Source organism: Pteropus medius, unplaced genomic scaffold (genome assembly GCF_902729225.1).
Source record: "Pteropus medius unplaced genomic scaffold, Ma_sr-lr_union100, whole genome shotgun sequence".
Classification (NCBI taxonomy): Eukaryota; Metazoa; Chordata; class Mammalia; order Chiroptera; family Pteropodidae; genus Pteropus; species Pteropus medius.
Window position 1 is genome coordinate 11,589,073 of NW_024340696.1, and position 21,409 is coordinate 11,610,481.

The 21,409-nt window shown below is 42.4% G+C and overlaps 1 protein-coding gene across 6 annotated transcripts in view; it reads right to left on the reverse strand.

The window, feature by feature from the left end:
• Positions 1–21,409, reverse strand: part of SLC1A2 (solute carrier family 1 member 2) — a 139,440-nt gene that overhangs the window by 11,922 nt on the left and 106,109 nt on the right. For 4 of the 6 annotated variants that reach the window (XM_039867044.1, XM_039867043.1, XM_039867033.1 and 1 more), the window contains 3 exons: positions 17,376–17,570; positions 13,534–13,668; positions 1,339–1,570 (listed from right to left, as the gene is read on the reverse strand). In XM_039867044.1, the coding sequence (XP_039722978.1) occupies positions 1,339–1,570; positions 13,534–13,668; positions 17,376–17,570 (562 nt within the window). Of the gene's footprint in view, positions 1–1,338; positions 1,571–13,529; positions 13,669–17,375; positions 17,571–21,409 lie in introns of those variants that run through there. The other 2 variants (XM_039867048.1, XM_039867052.1) reach the window with 2 other exon arrangements.

Here is a 21,409-nt window from a genome sequence, read left to right on the forward strand (position 1 = left end):
GCCTCACAAGGCACACAATAAATACTGATTAAATATAACAGAGTATAAAGTCATTCTTTGGGAATGTTGAGTTGACTCAAGCTAACATTTTAATGGGGAATAATCCAGCACATTCATTTAAATGTGGGAAACACTTTCTAGGAGAATGGAGTATATACTTTAAGTACATCTGAATTTCTAATAATGAGCCATTTTCACTGAGTTTATTAATTTACACGATTGCCTCTTGATGGATGGGGTCCCTCTGGGTGGGGTCCCTCCCTACTTTGTATCAGAGCCCTGGTTGACTCACACGTGTACCTGATATAGAGGGGATGAGCAAAAGGTAGTGGCTAGTCTGTTAGATTTCTGGACCTATGTTGCTGCCCACTAAAGAGAACTGCTTCTGTGTTAACCTCAGTTGCCCAGCAGAAGCCATCGGGTATATTTAGAACAACGTACAAGTAAGACAGAAAGAAATTAACAAATGAAATGAGATCTTGTCAACAAGAGTCAAGAAGATATCAGAAATCTGTACTGAGCCTGGAACCATTTTAGCAACCCAACCCCCAGAGGTGACTCTGCTCACCTGCCAGGGTTTCTCCAAGTTTGCTTCACTCTGGTCATGACACTCTGTCTTTGAGAATGTCAAGTTAGTTAAGTGAATGCTAGACAGAGCCCATCAAGCTTTAAGACTTAGCACCCAACAGCTTGGAAGAGTCCAGAACATCCATGCTTCAGGAAAGATGGTACTGCTGGGCAGTGAGAAATGTAGTGTTTTAGAAGACCTCTACGAATGATTGTCTTTCCTTTACTTGAAATTTGTTACCCATTCTTAGAGCAAAGTGACTGCCAAGTCAAAACTCACCTTCCCGCAAAAATAAGAGAAAGATAGCTGCATAGCTATGTGGGCACATTTTTGACCAATACATGATACAAAGAAAGAAGAAATGTTTGTGCTATATAAATCAAATGATTCTGGGTATTTCTCTTGATGTTTCACCTGAGGAATAGACTATTTGAATGCCAGCAAAATCCTAGGGACCACACATTCTTGGGCACAATATTCAAGAAAACCAATCAAATTTGTGAAGTGGGTGGATGGGGGCATCAGAACGACTGTTTTGCATCATATGGATGAAAGAAGTGACTGATTGGCTCTTTCACTGTTAGGCCTGTTGATTTCCAGCCATGTTAGACACAGAGTTAGATGATCTGGGACTCACAGAAGCTTGGGTTACATGATTCTTTAGAAAAATAAATATGACAATAATACGTGCAGGGCTTTGGTATTTGTTTTAAGAAATCGAGCATGCACTATTATATACAGGTCTCGATATCCATGAATGGGAAAGGTACCTTGCACTCATCTACTATGACAGAGTTGTGTGCAGCATAGACACATTGATTAGAGTTGCTTTCCCTATGATTCTTCATGTCATCATAAATGGACTGGGTCTTGGTCATTTCAATATCTTCATGCACTCGGTGCTGGGAATCAATGGTATCCAACTCGGACTTGGAGAGGTGATAGACAATCCCAGCCCCAAAAGAGTCACCCACAACATTGACTGAAGTTCTCATTCTGTCCCTGGGGACAAAGAACAGAAAATGTTTAGTGAGGAAGCAGAACGCTATGGTGGTTGAGAGGCCAAGGTCTAGAACCAGAGTCCTAAGGTTGAGTTCTGGCTCGACCTTTCCCTCTGCTTGATCTGGGGCAAGTTACTTAAACTTTATAAGCCTTCATTCCCTTGTTTATCAATTGGAGGTAACAGTCATACTTCTCTCATAAGGTTATATGAAAATTAAATGAGAAAATGTATGTAAATTGCTTAGAAAATTGTCTGGTGAATGGTGAGTACCCAATAAACAATAGCAAAGAAAAACGAGGAGGAGGGAAGGAAGAATTAGAGGAAAATAACATGTCCAGATCTCGGAATTAGGACCCAGGCTCCAGATACTCCTAGCAATTCCTCTTGATTTAAACTGTTCTTCCAAGACTCCACTTTGAATATTACCTCCACTTACTTTATTTTACAGGAAAGAAAAACTACCTGTGAATTCTCCCAACACACACATATACATAGACAAAGTTGTTGGGTAAGAAACTCAGCCACAATTTTCTCCCTGACCAATATGTGTAGTGACTATGTGTCCTGGAAAACTCAAAATACATTGTTTTGCTTTCTTTATTAACCTAAAAAACCTAAATCTTCCAGAGTATCTCTTGAACCAGGAAGTGTTAAGAAAAATCCTTCCTGAAATCTTGTTTTTCAAGTTCTGATTTGAAAAAAAATAAAATGTTTGCTAACTCTTCCTCTTAGAAGGTCAGCACCAGCAAAACTAATTAAGTTCTTAAAAGTAAGCTGTGTTCTCTCACCCATAATTTGAAAACAGTGTCAAGAGTCTTTTTGACCATGTTGATGATAATCAAAGTTCTAAAGAGAAGAATGCTGGAAAACCACACACACACACACACACACACACAAAGGATTTTCAGTAAAGATGGTGCTGAGGCATCCTAGTCCAGGACACTCTAGCCTTCGATTCTAAAAACATATGTATAAGGATGCTAGACTTAGCTCAAGTCAAAGTAGAAACTTTAATTGGTTCTTGGAACAAAGGCTTAAAATAAATTCTAGTTGTTATCAAATTTATTTCTCATTACAGAATAATAACAATGAAGCTGCACTAGGAGAAGTCTGGCCTGACTCCCTTGCAAAGAGCTTGTGAGCCAGCTGTCCTTCTGGTTTCAAGCAAGAAAATGTTGCCCATCAGAAAATACAGGTCAGAGCCCAACTTCAACTCTCGGGGGCATCTCTCCATCTGAGAATGCTCTTTTCCTCCCTTCTGCTTTGGAGAATTTGCTTCAGGATGTGTATGAATGAAGACTGGGTCTTGGGGTCATTCACAAAAATCAGGCACTTGTGGAGATTGTTAGAAAGTCCCAGTATAAGGGAATGAGGAGGAATACATGACAGTAGTTAAGGAAGAACATGTACTCTGGAGGCAGCCCAACTTGGATTCAAATGCCAGCTTTCTCCCTTACCTGTTGGACAACCCTGATCATATTAACATTCGTGAACCTTAGTTCCCTCATCTATAAAATGGAAATAATAAAAATGTCTACTACATAAGGGTTGTTGTGAAGATTAAATCAGATAACAAAGTGCTAGCAGTTCCAGACATTTAGTAAGAACTCACAAAACACTAATTATTACCTGACATGTACTTTTAACATTACTGTTAATCTCACTAAGTCAATTTCAATATATTTTTGGCAACTCCCAGATAGAACATCTAAATGTGCCTGGTTAAGCTACTGTCTCCTCCTGAAAACATTAACCCTGTTTATAGGACAGTTCTTCTGGCAACACTCCCAACTAACCAGCTGAGTTATTTGTCCACCATACGGTTGTAGTCTACTTTGTTGTTTTTCAATTATACTTTCAATCCCTCAAAGAATGTGTTCTGTGTCATGTACCCTACAGCCTTGACTAATTGTTAAATTCTGGAGTGCTAAAGTCTTCAAGAGGAATGCTCTGAGTACTCATTTATCTCATGGCCCAGAAAAATCTGCCTTATTGGCAAGTAGAACAATTAAAAGTGCTGTTGGCGGTGGTGGTGATGATGATGATAATGATGATGATAGCTAACATTTATATCACATTTAATATGTATAGGGATATGCTTTATAGATATTACTTTATTTAATCCTCACCATAACTCTATAAGAAGTATTATTTTCCACATTTTTTTTTAAAGGGAGGAGAATTTATTGCCGACCAAGTGCATGGGGCTTAACAGCACCAAAGCATGAGCTCCCACATCCCAGAGAGATTAAGAGGCTTCCCAGAGTCACACATCCTAGAAAAGTCATAGAACCAAATTTGAACACAGGCACTATGACTGCAGAATTCACTGTCTGCCACATGATGCAAAGGACCTGGGAGCCACACAGCTCTGATTTTGAATCCACTTACTAACTGTGTGATCTGGATGACTTTCTCAACCAGAATTTTTCTCATGCAGTTAAAATAACTATTTTATGAGATTTGAGAAAGACAAAACCAGTTACTGACCTATAGTTGATACTCATTATGTGCTCTTTCCCCTTTAGGTACAACCATCACTCATATCCCATCAAGTGGGCAAAAGCATGAAATACTAAGCTTAAGGACTAATAACTTTTTCAGTTTAATAAATCTATTTCCACTCAAATGGGTAATTCAAGTGTACAAACTCCTGTTTCCTCAGCCGTTGACTTTTTTTGAAACCAAATCGCTCTTTGAGCAGCCACTGAACCAAGTTTTGGGGAGAGAATTTCTGGGGGAGCTTTCCCCAAATTCACCCACTGCTCATATCTCTTCCACACTCTCACATCTCCTTTAATTTGAAGTGGAACTCTGGCCAGTAAAAATAGCCATCAGGATAGGAATGAATGAAAGACAGAGTTGGGTCGAATCAAAGCATACTGATATTTGACACCAAAGTCAAGATGGAAAGGACCCTGAACTTAGGGCTAAAACTTTAACCCAGATCTTCTGGTTCTCTTATCTTGAGCAAATCACTTCTCACCTGAGCATGAAATATAAAATAAAGCTAATTCCAACTTCACAGGAGTTTGTGAGGGTTAAAGGAGAGAAACACTTGGCTTGCCTTAAATACTCATTAAAGATTGCAGGAGCATAAGAGCATGAAAATGGCTAAGCGGAAATAAAAAGAGAACATAGGCTCTAATATTTTCTGCGCTCTTCATTAGTTCATTCATTCATTCACTCATTCATTCAATAGATGAATAATGAGCATCTTCATGTGTGCAAGGCACTATGCCAAGTGTCCAGGCAGCAAAGAATAAGACAAGACCTTTCCTATGCTTCCTTCTCCCAAAGAACCCATACTCTCTTTACTTGTCTGTGTTCTCCACTGGAGTAAGAGAAATGTTCTATAGGAATAAATGCTGGTTGCTATGGGGTTTTGTAGGTAGGAGACTTTACCCACAGTTAGGCCCCAGGAAAGGCTTGAGTGGAAGTGTCTCGAGTTAGGTCCTAAGGGTAAGTCTGAGATAATGAGCTAGAAAAAAAACAGAAAAATAATACATGTGAAATCTTGGAGGAAGGAGCACTGGTGAGTGTGGTGAGAGGCAGAAAGTAAGGTTGATCAAAGTTAGGACTTTATTCCAAGTGTAATGAGGAGCCACTGAAGAGAAAGAGTATACTCATTCCATTATGAAGAATGGACTAAGCAGGGCAAGACCAAAAGAGTAAAATCCACTTAGTGAAGAGGTAGTGGACATGGAGAAAGATGAATTTGAGAGAGTTAGGAGCTAGAATTACAGGACTTGAGGGCTGATGGGTCACAGAGAATAAAAGAGAAAAGAGTAAAAGACTCCTCTCAGGTTTCTGCTTTGGGCAACCAGTGGACAGTGCTACCATATTTATGGGCATATGTCGTTAGGATGGGAAAGATTCTGGTGTCGGCTTGAACATATTGAGTGTGAAGGCTGCAACCTAGCAAAAGGGAGATGTCCCACAAGTGGTTCTGAATATGGACTAAAGATCAAGAGGGGCATGTGAGCTGCAGGTAGTAAAGTAGGAGTAAGAACACCTAGAGAGGCCACAGGTGGACACCACAGGCAGGTTTAGTTTATCCTTGGAGAGAATGCGGAGTGAGAAGAGAAGAAAATCTAGTCTAGAACCCTGAGGGTAAACAACACTTAAGAAATGAGCAAAGGAATAAGAGTCAGCAAAGGAATAAGAGTCAGCAAAGATGTAAGGAAAGTAGAAGAGTTTGGGGGAAGCATGTTTCAAAAATTAGGGTGTAGTGGACAAGGACCACTACTGCCTAGAGGTCAGATAACACAAGGAAAAGAAGCGTCTCTTGATTGTAGCAACAAAGGTCATTATTGACCCAGCAAGGGCAGTTTCAATACAGAGGCTGAGAGAGAAGCCAGCTCACCATAGGCTGAAAATTGAATGACAAGTAAGGAAGTGGAGACATTATACATAATCGAGTTACTCAAGGAGATTGACTGAGAAGGAAAGGGGATGGTAGATGGAGGACAGAAGATGGAAGAATTTTCGTTTGGCTTCTGTGGCCACCAGGAGAATGTCTGACTAACTCTGGGGAAGTTTGACTCTGGCCAAAAGCAGGATATGGGAGTTTATGGTTCACATGTGGAAAATTTCTTCACAGGCAAATACTTTCATTTTCTCTCACAACAGCCCTGACCGTTTAGGAAACCCTGCTGACCTCAGGAGCTTGTAGGCTACCTAGTAGAAAGAATTATAGAGTGCTTGATGCTATCCTTGGGTCTGGATGCTATGTGTCAGGGCAGAGATGAGAAGGGAACAGAATGTTTAATTGAATGGAATTCACTACAGATGACGATAGCTTTGGGGGCCGCCAGGGACCAAAAATGAGAGAGGGGCTTGACTAAGCTGTTTCACACTGAGGCACTGGGTCTGGTTCTCTGGAAGAAAGGCCAAAGGACTTTCTCTCTCTTTTCTGTCCCTCAGTCTAAATCCTCCAGCAGCAAGGTAGTGGGATTGTCTGAAGGTCCTGGTTCTCACAGAATAACAGCGAAGGAAGCAAGGTCACCCAAAATTCATCTGGTTTCTTCTATCACCATTTCTATAAGTCCCCACATGTCATATATTGGCAATTTCATATGACTCAACTTAACAATCATAGAAATAAGCCATGGTGTCTGACTCTCAGGATGTGGGGTGCACAGTGTGGCAGAGGGGTCACCTGAGAAGGCTGGCATAATTCTGAGCATCCAAGGGCCAAATCTACGTGAGGTTGGGGAGGGAAGGAGAGCCCATGGAAGCACTGGTTGAGTGTGAACTTTGGATTCAAGCCTGGATTGCAATCCTGGCTCCAGCGGGGCAGGTTACTTAGTCTTTCCTGCTCAGCTTTCTCATTTGTAAAATACAAAAAGCAATACCCACCTCCAAAGGTGTTCAGTGGTTGACTAACATGTATTGAGTTCTTTTCATCTGGGTGGTCCTTTGCCAAACCTCTCCCTTAAGTGACTGAAAGAATTTAGAAAGGGGGCCTGTACCAGGCTTGACATCATGCCTGACACAAACTCAGTGCTCAGCTTTAGCTACTCATCATTATTGTTACTATGAGTCCAAGTGAAAAGGGGAGTAGATCACTTTCTCTTTTATTCCTCTACCAAGTCTTACCCATTCCTCTTCTTATACCTAGCACACTCTGTTGGGATTCTTTGACCACATCTCTTCCCATTCATAGACTATAAGTTCTTTGAGGGCCGATACCATGTTTTATCTGTTTATGATACGGAGGGGCCACAGGAAGGGGGCAGGCAGGTATGTGAAGGACGCAGGGCAGGGATGGGTCGTTAGTTTGAGAGGGCACATTAACTCTAGACAGAGAACTGGTTTTTGTTCAGCAAACTTCAGTTGGATGTTTTGGTGGTGAAGAGTTAGGACTCTGGGCAAGAGAGGGGAGACACGGAAAGCCAAATGATCTTGCCTATGAAAACGAGAGAGCTGAAGAAAGCTGTCCTGAAAGCTGAAGAAAGACACAGAGTTGGAGGGAAAAAAGGCCCAGCAAGGTGGGGAGAGACCGGGACTAAGTACAGGGAGAGATTCCTCGGGATGGAGAACACTGAAGCATGTTTTGTTTGTTTGTTTGTTTGTTTGTTTGTTTTAAGAAAAGGGATGCCTAATATTAAACTTTTACTTTTTGTGCTACTGAAAATTGATGAACAGTGATGACTTCAGAGAAATAAGATTTGAGGTTGTAGGGGCAGAGAAATTTTCCCTTCTTCCCTTCTACATTCTTTGGCTGATCTAATAATTAAATCAACATAAGACAGATGAACAGGAGAAAAACAAATTTAATTTTGTACATATGGGAGTGCCATAAAAATATGAGACTCCCAGCAGTCAGGCATTTGAGGATCACATACCACCCTGAGCTAAGGAGAAGAAGGAAGGGGTCTGGGCCTCCAAAGGGAGGGAAGACAAGTCACAGGATGATGAGAAGGGCAGATGTTTGGTAAACAAATCTTTGCCCTGCCATGCAGATAAGTCTCTCAGATGAAAAAGTTATCTCCAGTAATCGCTCTCTTCCCTGGTACAGGCCCCTTTCTGAATTCTTTCAGTCACTTAAGGGGGAGATAAAAAATTTTTCCTAAGTCTGTCGGATCTTGATTGCCTTCAGCTCAAAATAATCCACATGCCAACTGACGCATTCTGGAGTGGCCTCTTCTGCTCCCCTTCAAGATTCAATTGTAGGCGAAGGGAGATTTTTTTTTTTTCTTTTTCATCTTATAACTCTCCTGAGTTTTGCCCATCCCCTTGTTTTTCCATGAGAATGTCTTCCTCTTGTGATAGATGAAAGAATGATTTTGTTGTGCAGAACAATAGCCCCACACCCCCCCAGTCCCCATGAACTATAATCACACATTGAATCAGGGACACTGGGGCGGGAGAGGGAAGGACTGAGTAGAAAAGGGCCACATTCCATGCTCAGGTTGACATAGACTGGAGATGAGGTAAGATGTAGGAAAGAATTCAGTGGTAGTGGGAAATCAAAGCCAAAGACTTCAACATAAGGCCCTGGAATCTTCAGAGATAGTGTAGATGTAGGAATGACTTTTCTTTTCCACCAGATGTGGGGTAAGGTTTAAATCAGTTGTGAGTGTGTGTGGTGTGTGTGTGTGTGTGTGTGTGTGTGTGTGTGTGTGTGTGTATGCAGGTGCCTTAATGGCGGAACAGGCAAATTGGAAGGCCTGGAACAGCCCCAAGGAACAGCCAGATCATCTGGGTTTGAATCTCAGTTCAGTCATTTAATATCCAGCAAATTGGGATGTTACTTCTCTCTGAGCCTCAGTTTCCTCAACTGTAAAATGGAGGTAATACTGTTAGCTGCCTCATAATTTGCTGTGACTTTTAGGCAAGTCCGTGTAAAGTACTTAGAACAATGTCTAACACTGAAGGAGCACTCACTAAGAATTAGATATTAGTATCCTGCGTCCTTTTGATTTATTTTCATTGAATAGATTCATGAACTGTTAACTCTGTCAACTAGTGCTCAAAAAAGTATAGAGATGCTCAAATGCCCACAATCAAGAACTGTATTCCCTCTGCCCTATCTCTAGTCCATGGCTTCTAGAAGTGACATCCCTGGCTGGACTGCATCATCAGCATCACCTGGAAACTTGATAGACATGCCAATTCTTGGTCCTTTCCCCAGATCTCCTCAATCTCCAGGAGGGATGATAATGGGGAAGCTTCAGAGTCCCCACTGCATTGTAGAGGCTCTTTAAGGCTTTCCTTATAAGTGCCATCTAAACTATATTCAAATTAGCAAACATGTCTCCAGAAATGATCTCGCCAACAGTCTCATGTGATAAATGAGTCACAGATCTGCTTGGTTTTCACTTTATTTTGGCTTTCCTTTTCCTATCTGTGGCCAGACCCAGTATTTATCACCTCTCCCTAGTAGTAGCTCCCAGTTTTCGCTTCATCGTGTCTCCTTCAAAGAAAGACTGGTGTCAGCGAGGTCTCTTAGAAATATCTACCAAGCATTCCTGAGACAAAGGGCCTCCTGGACTCCGGGGAAGGTTCTGGTTTTACTAGCCCCACCTATCCGGTGTTCTAAGACTCAAGCACTTTTCAGGGCTCAGAATCCTGGTTTCCACCAGGACATTTATGGAGGAGCTAAGACTGTCCTTTGAAAAGTGTCCAGGGCTTGGCGGGCAGTAATGAGGCTGGCTGGTCTCCAGCAGTTGGCAAACAGCGTGGCACATTAAATGTCACTGCAGGCTTTGTTTGGTTTTAAATTGAAAAAATTTCTAGAGTTATGAAAGCTTACAAATCTTGCGTAGAGGAAAAAAAAACATCCCATCTTTTTCTGTTTTTCTTCCATAGACTCCTTTACTGGGGAAGGACCAGCCTTTCCCTGCACCCCTGTCTCAACTCATGCCCCTGTCCCACTCCTGCACTAATGGGCACCCAACAGCCACAAAACCCATGACCAAGAGCGTGCTTCCAGAACTCCTGTTTCTGGTGGGAAAGAATGTGGCACCATTACTAATTCAAAGCAGATCTGACCTAGCTACAGACCTTTGCGTGCATTTTCCCAAGATCCTCTACCCTCCCTTTTTCTTCTCTTCTTAAAAAGAACATTCATGCTTATTTGTATACAAACATCCATCAGGTGCAGAATCCTAGTCCTGGTCTTAACACTAGAAGGGCACTCAAGGGCATTCAAGGTCTAGACTCTGCTTTCAAGCCGGCAAGTTATTGTTCTCATCCTACCAGAGAGTAAACGCCCTGGGGGCCAGAGAGTAAACGCCCTGCCCGGAGTCCTGCAGAGAGTAAGTGCAGAGCTCAGACCCAGGGCACCTGCCTCTTCGCCTCTCTTCCCTTGATCGCCAGAGCTTCCCTCCATCTGAGATCAAACCCCAGAGCTAGAAACAGCTCTTCATTCCCTCCTTCCTTTCCAGTGCCAGCCTAGGATCAAGTTTTCTCATATACAATGTCATCAATATACCTAATCCCAATGTATCATCAGTTTTTTGTTCGGCCAACTCCCTTCTGCTAGCACGTTTCAGCCCTGGAGTTAGGACGCTCTGCGCTCCATGCAAGTGTGAGCATGTGAGCGCCTGTGTGGGGTGATCAGGGAGGACCTGGCCCTCTTATTCCATTTGCTGACATTTAGGTCAGAAGTAGGCAGGGTCTGGGATGCTTCATGATCTGACTCCTATCCAAGAAGCTTGGAAGTAAATCACTGCCAAGAAGACCAGGCTCACAATGGCTGACCCGCTGGGGCTGGAGGACTTGAATTGTAAGAGTAGCTGAGACCTTGATTGTACCCCATTTGTCCCTAGTTGTTTTGTTTTGTTTTAATCCTGGGAAGTGGAAAGAAAAACAGTTCCAACAAAGAATCCTCTGGTTAGTATGTAGAACCAGGGGTGACCCTAACAGCTGTCTTCCCCAATCGTCCCGTCTCTGGACCTCTCAGTTCCTCTTCCCCACTGTTAGACCCGCAGTAATAACTAGGAAGCTGTGTGGAGTGTGGTGAAGGGCCCTGGCCTGGCCGCACAAGCTCTCTTGTGTCCGGGGCGGGAGATTTGACCCTTCTGATTCCAGGCTTTTTAGGAACTAATCGTCAACAGAGGTATCCACGAAATATCAGTTCTTTTTCTTCATAACATTAATGCATTTTTTCCATTCAAAGGCATTTGCATTATAATGGGGCGAGGCAGCCTCTAGAATAATAATTTTTTAAAAAGACGACTCTCCAATGGTGAATTTCAGACCTCAGAAACAAGCCCTAAAAAAGACTAGGCAATGTCGTTGCAGCAGGCAAGGGACGGACACTTGATCGCATCATGGGTTTGAGAAACTCAAAGGGCAAAGAGGTGGAGAATGCAGTAAGCAAAAGTCACAGGATAAGTAGAAGGGACATTAGTGGCTTCCTCTGTCTTTCTTCTTGTGTGGAAAGGCCTCTAGTTATCACGCAGCAGTCCTGTGGTTAACTTTAGCATGAATTTATTGAGCTCCTACTGTATGCTCTGTTCTCAAACCATTTTGCCTGTGTCATTATTTTCTCTCTGTCCTCCTCACCAACCAAATCCTGCCCTACTCTTCTGTCTCTTCATCTTATTCTCCCCAATCCTTCTGCCCTGACCCCACCACCGAATCTCAGCTGCCCCAAGACTGCCTTGTCTGCAGACGTCATGAGAAAGTTGCCCTTGGAGCCAGCACGGGGCCCAGAGAACCACCACACTAGCACAAAGGACCTCCACCACCAACTGAGAGAGACAGGCAGAGACAGGTTAGAGTTTGTTCCATGTGCTCTTCCCCTTCCCACTGAAGGCGTTTCCAGAGCATTTCTGATTTAATTCAGGAAGATCTATGACTTTCCTCACAGCCCTCCTCCACTGAGGAGGTGATGTCCAGGGAGCCGCTTCTCATTTCTAACCTAAACGTCAATGCCAGCAAGTTGGATGGAGAGAGAGAGCAGGCTTCCTTCTAGCCTTCCCAGATGTCCTTCTTCCCTTCAGCCATTTTCATGTTTCCCTCTTTGGAAGGCTGACTAGAGGGGAAGGAACTTGTTTTACTGCTGGGGAAACTCAAGTCTATAAAATGTGGCTTCTGGCTCTTAAAATCTGTGCCAATCAATGTCAGAAAAAAAATGCCACTGACATGTGGGGCAGTTTAAAAAATGTGTGGGCACTTTGGCTACGGACCTCTGTGCCAGCATTTGTCACTCAGCTCTAAGAGTTGACAGGAGGCCTCAGCATACATAGCACAGAACATCAGAGCCTGAATGGGCCTTCAGCCCACATATGGATTCCAACCTCCGTGCTGGGGATCATCTGGCTATAGCTTGTGAGTGGACAGTAAGTGTCTTACACTAGGAAAATGCCCTTCACTGGGAAAGATAGCTAGGCTATGTCTCCTCAGTCAAGGTCAAGATTCTCTGCATGGCCTTCGAGGCTATCCATCTTGCCTCGCATTTCGCCACTCTGACTCACACTGTGCTCTAACAATACTGAACCACTCGTAGGTCCCCACGCTCTTGCCGCAGTGCCTTCGTGCAGGCTGGCCTTGATTGGAATGTCCTGTTTCCCCCTCCACCTATGTATATTTGAGTAACTTCTACCTACCAATGACGATTCTGCTCAGTTATCACTGCCTTCAGAAGCCTGACTTTGGCCAGGATTGTGAAGGCGGTAGCCTCCAAAACCAAGCAGACCTAGTGTCAAATCTTTGTTCATTTTCAAGTCACATTATCGCCTTAAACTTCAGCTTTCTCATCTACAAAATAGGGGCGATAACATCAAACTCGTGGAAGAAGAAGACGTAAAGTGCTCAGTAGAGTAGCTGGGACATAGCAGACACTCAAACTCCATAGCCATTCTCACAGTTACCTGATTTCTCCACTCTGCCCTCCCATCCTAGACTGGCATTGTGCCTCTCCCTACCACTATCCTTTTACCTGTGTGCTACCCTTTAATCTACTTTATTGAAGAGTACATACAATACATGTACCCATTTTAAATACATGGTTTGATGAGTTTTGACAAATGTACAACCTATACGTACCTGTGTCTATGGAACATTTCTATCGCTCCTAAAGGTTTCCTTGAGCCACTTCCCAGTTAATCTTCACACCGTTTGCCAGGGCCGAGGCAACCACTGATCTCTTGCTATTGCTAGAGATTACACTGTCTTTCCTAGAGCTTCATATAAATGGAATCGTACAGTATATTCTCCTTTGTGCTTCATTCACTCAACATAATGGTGTGAGATCCTTACTGCTATGCTTTTAACTGTATTAAAATGTATCTGATTCCTCCACTAGACTGTGAGGCCCTCAAAGATTCTATCTTTTTCCTTTTTGGCTCCTAAGTAGGCACTCGGTAATGTCAGAGGGAAGAATGGAGGGAGGAGATGAGGGAGTCACAGCGAGGACGAGCTAAGGTCATGGCTGCGACCTTGCATCTTGTCCACCCCTGGAGGCAGTACTCACGGCCCCAGCTGAAACCTATCTTCCAGCACTTACAGCAGCCAGTCTACAGCCACCAGCAGGCTGATGTCCTCCGTTGGCAGGCCCACAGCTGTCAGAATGAGGAGCATGGTGACCAGCCCAGCACTGGGGATGCTGGCTGCGCCGACGCTCGCCAGTGTGGCCGTGAGGCTGTGAGAACAGAGAAAGCCAGGTCATGGGAAGAGAAAGAAGCCTTGGCAAAACCGTCTCTGGCAATTGTAAGCTCTAATTTTCTCAACAATCACACAAAATTCTTTTTCCTTCCTAAGAAATAGAGAAATCTATAGTACCAAGATTTAGAATTAGGGCCTATTTGGATTCTGCTTAACTGTAATAGAGGCTTATAATTTCATGAACTGGAACTTTATCCTCCTCATGATATCCAATTAGCCTAAAATATCACAGTGCTCAAATAAGGTGAGCGTGGCTCTAAAACAAGGTAAGGAAATATTAGAGAAGAAAAACAAATCGCCCTTAATCCTCCCATGGGAATACCACCGCATTCACTTCTGCTTATGCCTTTAAGTCTCTGCACCAGAAACTTTTGGACTGCATGGCAAGAGTCTGGGAAGACCACTGCCAACGTGAACATGAGAACTCAGAATAGCAAATATCCAGACCCAACCGAGTGGACATCGGGGGAGCAAATCAACAGATTCCAAATGACATTAAGCTTCAGACACCTGGGCATTTCATTATGAATTGGAAAATCCATTATTCAGAAAGAGGATGCCAAGAAATGATAATGAAACAACGGGAGGTTTTCTTTTTGAAGCATCTCATCGTTTGCAATGCCAAGGGCGCACCCAATATCATTTTGAGGTTGTCTCTGGAAAAGAGTTTAATCCAGGGTTCACGCTCCCTCTCGAGACACCAGGGGCCTCTGTGGTCCAGCAAAGGGCAATGACTTTTTCTCCTCCATTCTAGATGCCATTTATGAAAGCTGTCACGTCTAAATAGAAGAATGCTTCTGAAAGTACAGATTCCCAACTTGCTTTTTTAGGCGCTGAAAAGAAAAGGGGAGCGGATTTCTCAGCAATAATAAAATTCTAGGGTTTCTAGAGGAGGCCCCTCAGCTCCAGACTAAATCCTAAACTGGTTTAACCAAGTCCAGACCATCAGTGTGACCAAGCACAGAATCCTGGGTGTGGGAGGGACCTAAATTTATCTGATCTCAGATAAGGAAAGGAAGCCCCTAGGAGTTTTGCAGTTTGTATTGTTTTTCCCATATTGCTGTCATTCCATACTTGGCCTGTTACAGTAAAGACACTTTCTCTAGGTGGGACCTACGGAACCCATCTGTGCTGTTCCCCTGCTAATACGGAGCTAGTGCTGGGTTTAGAGAACTCCATTTCCTTTGGACCCATCTGGGTCATAGGAGGTAGCAGTGTGCTGTGATTATCATTGGTGGTTCTAGAATTGAAGGAACTGGGTTCAAATCCCAGCTCAGTAGCTTATTAACCACACAACCTTAGGCAACTTACTTAACCTCTTTGTGTTTTGATTTCCTTATCTGTAAAAAAAAAAAAAAGCAGATAATAATGATGTCTTACTCACAGGATCGTCAGGAACCAATAAATAAAAAGCACTTAGAAGAGGCCAGGCACACTGTAATCATCTAATGAATGTGAATTATTATTCTTATTGGGGAAATCTCCACAGGGCGAGGCTACTTTGCAATGAAAACTTCCCTAAAGCCCCAAGAGCTGAAAGGTGGGAATTCTCAGCCATTTTCCTGACAGGGATGGAGCACCGGGAAAGGGGAATTTCTCAAGTTCCAAGGACCTTGGTTTCAACCGTTTTATTTACAACATCGGTTGCTTCTGTTATGAGTCACTCTTACACATCCCTTGCACTGTGGCCTCATTGTCTGGTTACCTCTTGGTTGTGTGTGACAAACGCTATAAAAAAAATGCTTCCTGGCAGTTGGTCCCCTCTCTGTTCCTCCACCCAATCGTGCCCTCACGGGCGGAGTGTCTGTGCAATTCTAAGTCCTGCAGTAGCTCTCTAGGCAGCCATCTTCCTCCAATCCCTTTATCCCTTTCTGTTTGTCCTGTCCTTCCCCTCCCTGGCTCATGTCTCTAGGGCTGGATCTTGGATGCTGTGCAAGGCACTGCACACACATTACCACAGCAGAGCCTCATGGCAGCCCTGCACAGTGCATATGGTAGGACCTGTTTCCACACAAGGAAACCAGGGATCAGATGGGTGGAGAAAGGTAGGATCACAAAGCCTGAACATGGTCTGCTGGGATGTGAACACTTGTCTGCTTGATTCTAATGCCCTGCTGGTTCCCGGTGTCCCTTGATCCCTCCTCACAGTAAAAACTCAATGAATTAATGAATCTCAATCACTTGGTTACTGTTCCTTTCTCCTATGTCTAAGTTCTCATCTAATGGCGTGAACTTGATGGGAAGTGCAGTTGCATTCAGGGACCAGAAATCACCTTTGCTTGGCTTCAGAAGAAGGGGCTTCATTAAGGAGAACTTTTCATCTCTGAGTTTTAAAGCAAGGGAGGTTGGCAGTCTGACATGCATTCTGTTAAGACATGATTTGGAAGGCTTTATACTTTGATCTGAAACTTGTTTCCCCTCATTATGTCACTGTTACATTTTTCATTCATATTTAAGAGCATTGTATTTTATTGAGCATGATAACAGTAGTAATACTAGTAGCTAACATTTATTGGCAGGTGACTGTATAGCAGGCACAATGCTCTCAGTCCTCCTAGAATTGTGATTATTGTCCCCATTATACACATAAGGAAACTGAGGCTCCCCTATAGTACTGTTATGGGCTGAGTTGTGTCTCCCCCAAATTTATTTGTTGAAACCCTACTCTCTATGGTCTTTAGGAGGTAATTAGGTCAGGAGAGTAGAGCTCTCAAGATGAAATTAGTGCCCTTGTAAGAAGAGACATAAGAGAGTTGGCTATTTCTCTTCACACACCAAGGAAGGGGCATGTGAGCAAACAGGTATCAAGAGGTCCATATGCAAGCCAGGAAGAGGGCATTTATCAAGAGATGAATCTGCCAGCAACTTGATCTTGAACTTCTCAGCCTCCAGAACTGTGAGAAATAAATGTGTGCTGTTTGAGCCATCCAGTCTATGCTATTTTGTTATAGCAGCCTGAGGTGACAAAGGCAATTACATAACTTATAGGGTGGTTGTGAGAATTAGATAAATTAATGTATGCAAGTAGGTGTGATCTTAAAATTTATGGAAAAGTAATGTGTTTTTAATGACCTCTTGGGAAAGCGTTCTTCCTGAATTTTTTAAACAATGAATACATATGGTAAAAATAGCTTTAGTAAAAACAAAAACATTTGCTATTTATTTGTAATAAAAGGTTTTATGTTGTATTGAGGAATCTCTTCCTTCCAGTATTTCATCATTTCTTCCCTCCTGTAATGCTGAAGAGAGCATATTTTAATGAGAAAAAAACTGGAACCAGAGTCAGATGACATTGGCCCTAGTTACACCCCTGCTGGCTCAATACTAATGCTGTAGCCGTGGACAAGCTTCCAAGCCCCTTGAAGCCTGTGCTTCCCATCTATTAAATGGGCACAGAAATAACTGTCTTGCAACATCACAGGGTTGTTAGAATTCAAATATTATCAAGTTTCCAAAGCAATTTCATAGCACAACACAAACAGAAGGCGTCGGAATAATCCTGCCTCTCTCCTGTCACAAATTTTTCCCTTCGAGTCTGCCAATAATTCCTTTTCTCATATTTCTTCCATCATTCTTCTGCCAGGAGAACTGAAACTCAAGTGGCCCCCCTGTCAAACGGCGTTGGTGTGGAAGGGGATGGGGTAAACGGTTGTTGCAGTGCTTCACCCTACCCTCGTCGCTCACCTCACAGTCACAATCTGGCCTCCATCCAGGACAACGCCGTTCATTTGGGCAATAAAGATGGCGGCCACGGCTTCATAGAGGGCTGTACCGTCCATGTTAATGGTTGCTCCGACCGGGAGGACAAATCTGGTCACACGTTTATCAATCCCCAGATTCTCTTCCAGGCAACGGAAGGTGACAGGCAAAGTTCCCGCACTAAGAGAGATTGAGAGGGAGAGAGAGAGATTGAGTGGGAGGAAGAGAGAAGAGTTGGGTTCACTGTAGAGAAGCATAAAGTAAAATGCCACCACAAAGCTTTTGTTCTTTTGTCCAATCAAGCAATATGACATGCAAAAAAAAAGAGTGTCTGGAGCCAAATTAAAAACCAGCAATTTGGAGGCCCGAATTCAATCTTATTAAGATGCTAAGAGGCAGCAAAATATATTTATTGGTTCTGGTTTTTGAGATCTATTCAGAGCTTCAGGCTCTCTTCTTCCTTTGGTCACTGTTTCCATCTTCGATTAATACTGAAGCCCATCTAACTGCCCACATTAATTGGGGCTGCAAGAAAAAAATGTGTCAGAACAGAATCAGCTATCCACAGTAAAATGGAATGAAGAATTTTTGAATGACCCACAATTTCATGCTAGAAATGCTGTTTCTAACTAAATGACTACTTGGGTTGCATCTAGCCCCCGGGAATTGCCTTAAGCTGGGCCTGCTAATTTTGAGAATGTCGAACAAACATGTTAAACACCATTCAGCCTGAACCCGAGTTTCTAGCAATTCACTGGGGGCCCTAACAGACAGTCTAACTTCCTGGTAAATGGCCAACTCTACAGTCTCTCCACTGACATAAAGCAGAAAAGCATGTGATTTCTAGCTAATCAAAGACCTAGTATGAAGTGACTTCACCTCCACTCCTCCCAGGCGTGGGCTGGGAATTCATGACTACATGACTCAGTCTCAAATATCAGAACTCTTGTCATGTTCATGTGTCGGTAAGGACAAGGATTACTGAAGGCCAGAATATTACTTCCATGTGGGTAGAGGTGCATAGGAGTGTAGGTGAATTGGCTTCAAGGTTTAAGTAAGGAAAGTCATGCTGAACACTCAAACTGCCACAAGAGTGTTTTGTGGTCTATTCTCTCGCTCTCGCTCGCGCTCTCTCTCTCTCTCGCTCTCTCTCTCTCTCTCTCTCTCGCTCTCTCTCTCTCTCTCTCTCGCTCTCTCTCTTTTCCTATTCAAACCTCTAAAGCAGAAAGCACTTTTTTCTCTCTTGCATTTACAACCTTAGTCATAGTTCTTTCTTCTACTAGTCAGGATCAGGGCTTCAGCTGAGCTGGACACAGACACCTGCAGAGGTCTCAATTGCTCAGACAGTGGGAGAGGACCATCGGCTTCAGAGAAGCTAAATGAAACGCAGATTCCAGGGCCTACTAAGAACAAAGGGATTGGAAACTCTAAAATTTGAGTCACTTAAATCTGTATTTTATCAAACCACTGACCAGGAAGCTCCTAACACAACTGTAGGGAAGCTAGAGTCATTTTGCAAAATATTCTTTGTGATTTCATGTTAGGGGGTCTATCTCACCCTCCTCCTTGGCCTTAGGTAGGAAGAAAAAAATGAATGTTTAGAGACCTCTCATTACTCAAACCTTATAAATGCAGGGAGATAAGTTGGGGGTCTGGCCTCATTTGCATGTGGAGATGGCATCATACCTGGCTTGCTGCCCAGTTTTTCTAATGAGAAATTAGCGTCCCTTTACTTCTCTCACCCCTACGCCTTCCCCACCCCGCCTTTTCCTAGGACTCCCTTTGAAGGGTTGCCAAGATATCATGACCGATCTGAAATGGCTGCTCGATTGTGGTTGTTGGCCGGGGTTATCAGTGATATCACTCTAAGGACATCTCTGAGAGGACTAGAATACGTTCATTTTTATTAAAGCATCCATTTTTCTAAAATATCGTCAAAGGGGTCTTTAGACAATTAAGATTGGGGAAAATAACCAATCAGGCCTGAGAATATTCTCAATTTCTATACTGAACGTACTTTATGTCTTAAAAATCCATATACACCCAACCAATTCCAACTGGGACTTGAACATTTTAACTCTTTCCTGTCTTTCCCACATTCCGACATTGTTTGTTTGTTTATTTGTTTGTTTTTTGGCTCCTGCCTCAATGGCCATATGATAGACTTCAAGTGTTGCTAAGAATAACTATTAGATCCTTGAGAGTCTTTTTTTCCTTCCTGATTAATGTTAACATCATGTACTGAAGTGGGAGGGAGGCAGAGAGGTGTGTCCCAGGCCATTCCCCTTCCATCTGCCTCCTTCACACCAGCTCCATACCCATTGAGAAAAGGAGGTCAACCCTTCTTCACATCTCCATTCAGTCCAAGGTCCAAGGAGGTGGAGAGGATGTTTATCTCGCTGCCCTGGGCCTTTGTGTTTTTTCCCTCCAGTTATGTTGACAAAGTTAATTCTTAGCATGGCGACTCCTGCCAAATGGACTTTTTTCTTGTGTGTGTGTTTTTTTTTTTTAAAGAAATCCCACATCCACAGTTTAACTAAAGATTAAAACTGCTTTTTTTTCTTTTTTTTTTCAAATGAAATACAGGGTAAAGAAGAGAAATGGGTCTCCTCTTTACCCTGTATTTGTGGCTTTGGCCTAATAATGCAAGCATTTGTCTGATTTAAATACAAATTTAGGCCATCCATAAGTCTTTAAGATTTACCTTGTCTTATAAAGGTCTCGGGATAATTGTCTACTCATTCAAAGAAAAGAAAACAATCATATTTTTGAAAAAATTTAAAGATCAATCATAAAGGTATTAGAAGAAAATATAATGTTTTATCATCTTTCATGGAGATGTTCTTGAGGAAAATCGAAATTCTAAATACTAAAGGAAAATATTGATAGCTTCTACAATGTACAAATTAAATTTTTTTTTTTTGGCAAAAAGTATTGTAAATTTTTAAGAAAAGTGTCAAGTAGAGAGAGACAGCATTTGTAACATGGGACACATTAGTTAATATTGTGATACGTGAAGAGAGTTGAAAACCAATCAGGAAAGGGTGAATGTCCCAGCAGGAAATTAAGATCAAAAACAATTCACAGAGTGGGGAAAGAGAGGGCGGGATGGTCAATAAGAAGACAAAAAGATGCTTTCCCTCACTTGTAATCAAAGAAATGCACGTTTGATAAGATCATTTTTCACTAATAAGACTGGAAAGTATTAAAGTGACTGACAATAAATAGCCAGTGCTGGTGAGCACGTGGTGTGAGGCATATTTTACACCCATGTAGTGGGGACTTAAACTAATGTACTTTCCTAAATAGCAATCTGGTGATATGTTTTAACACCATCAATGTGTATACCATTGGATTCAGACATTCCACTTCTAGAAATTTATCCTTAGGGGTCACCCGACAAGGTGTATTTACAAGAGGTGTATTTACAAGAACACTTATCACAGTTCTGTTTCATAGACATGCCACAGTGGGGCTGGGGGTTGCAATGTAGCACATACACTGTACTATAACGCAGTTTTAAAAGTAGTAGAGAGATCTATATTGACAGATATAACTTTTATGATATGTTGACCAGTGAAAAACAACATTTATAATTATCTGTATATAGTAAGAACTGGAAAGATATATAATTGAAGATTAAATAAAAGGTTACTACCAATTATCATTAGATAATGGAATAATGAGTGATGTTCGTTTTCTTCTTCAAAACTTTATTCACTGTCTAAACTTTTTCACAATGAGCAAAAACCATGCTCATAACCAGAGAACAAAAATAAAACTAAACGTAATCGTTTTTATGTTCAGAGAAAAAAAAGGTTTACTTTTTCTCCAAAGAGAGGATTTTATGGCGAGGGCTACTTAGCCATATGAAATTTCTAGGCCCAAAAAAGACAAAGAATTTTGGAGAGATTCCCTTGGGAAACTGAATGGAGAATCTAGATCCCTAGGAGTGTATATATTTCAGATTTTTCTAAAAACCCCACATTCTACCAGTACCAAATTCTCATTGATTGGCC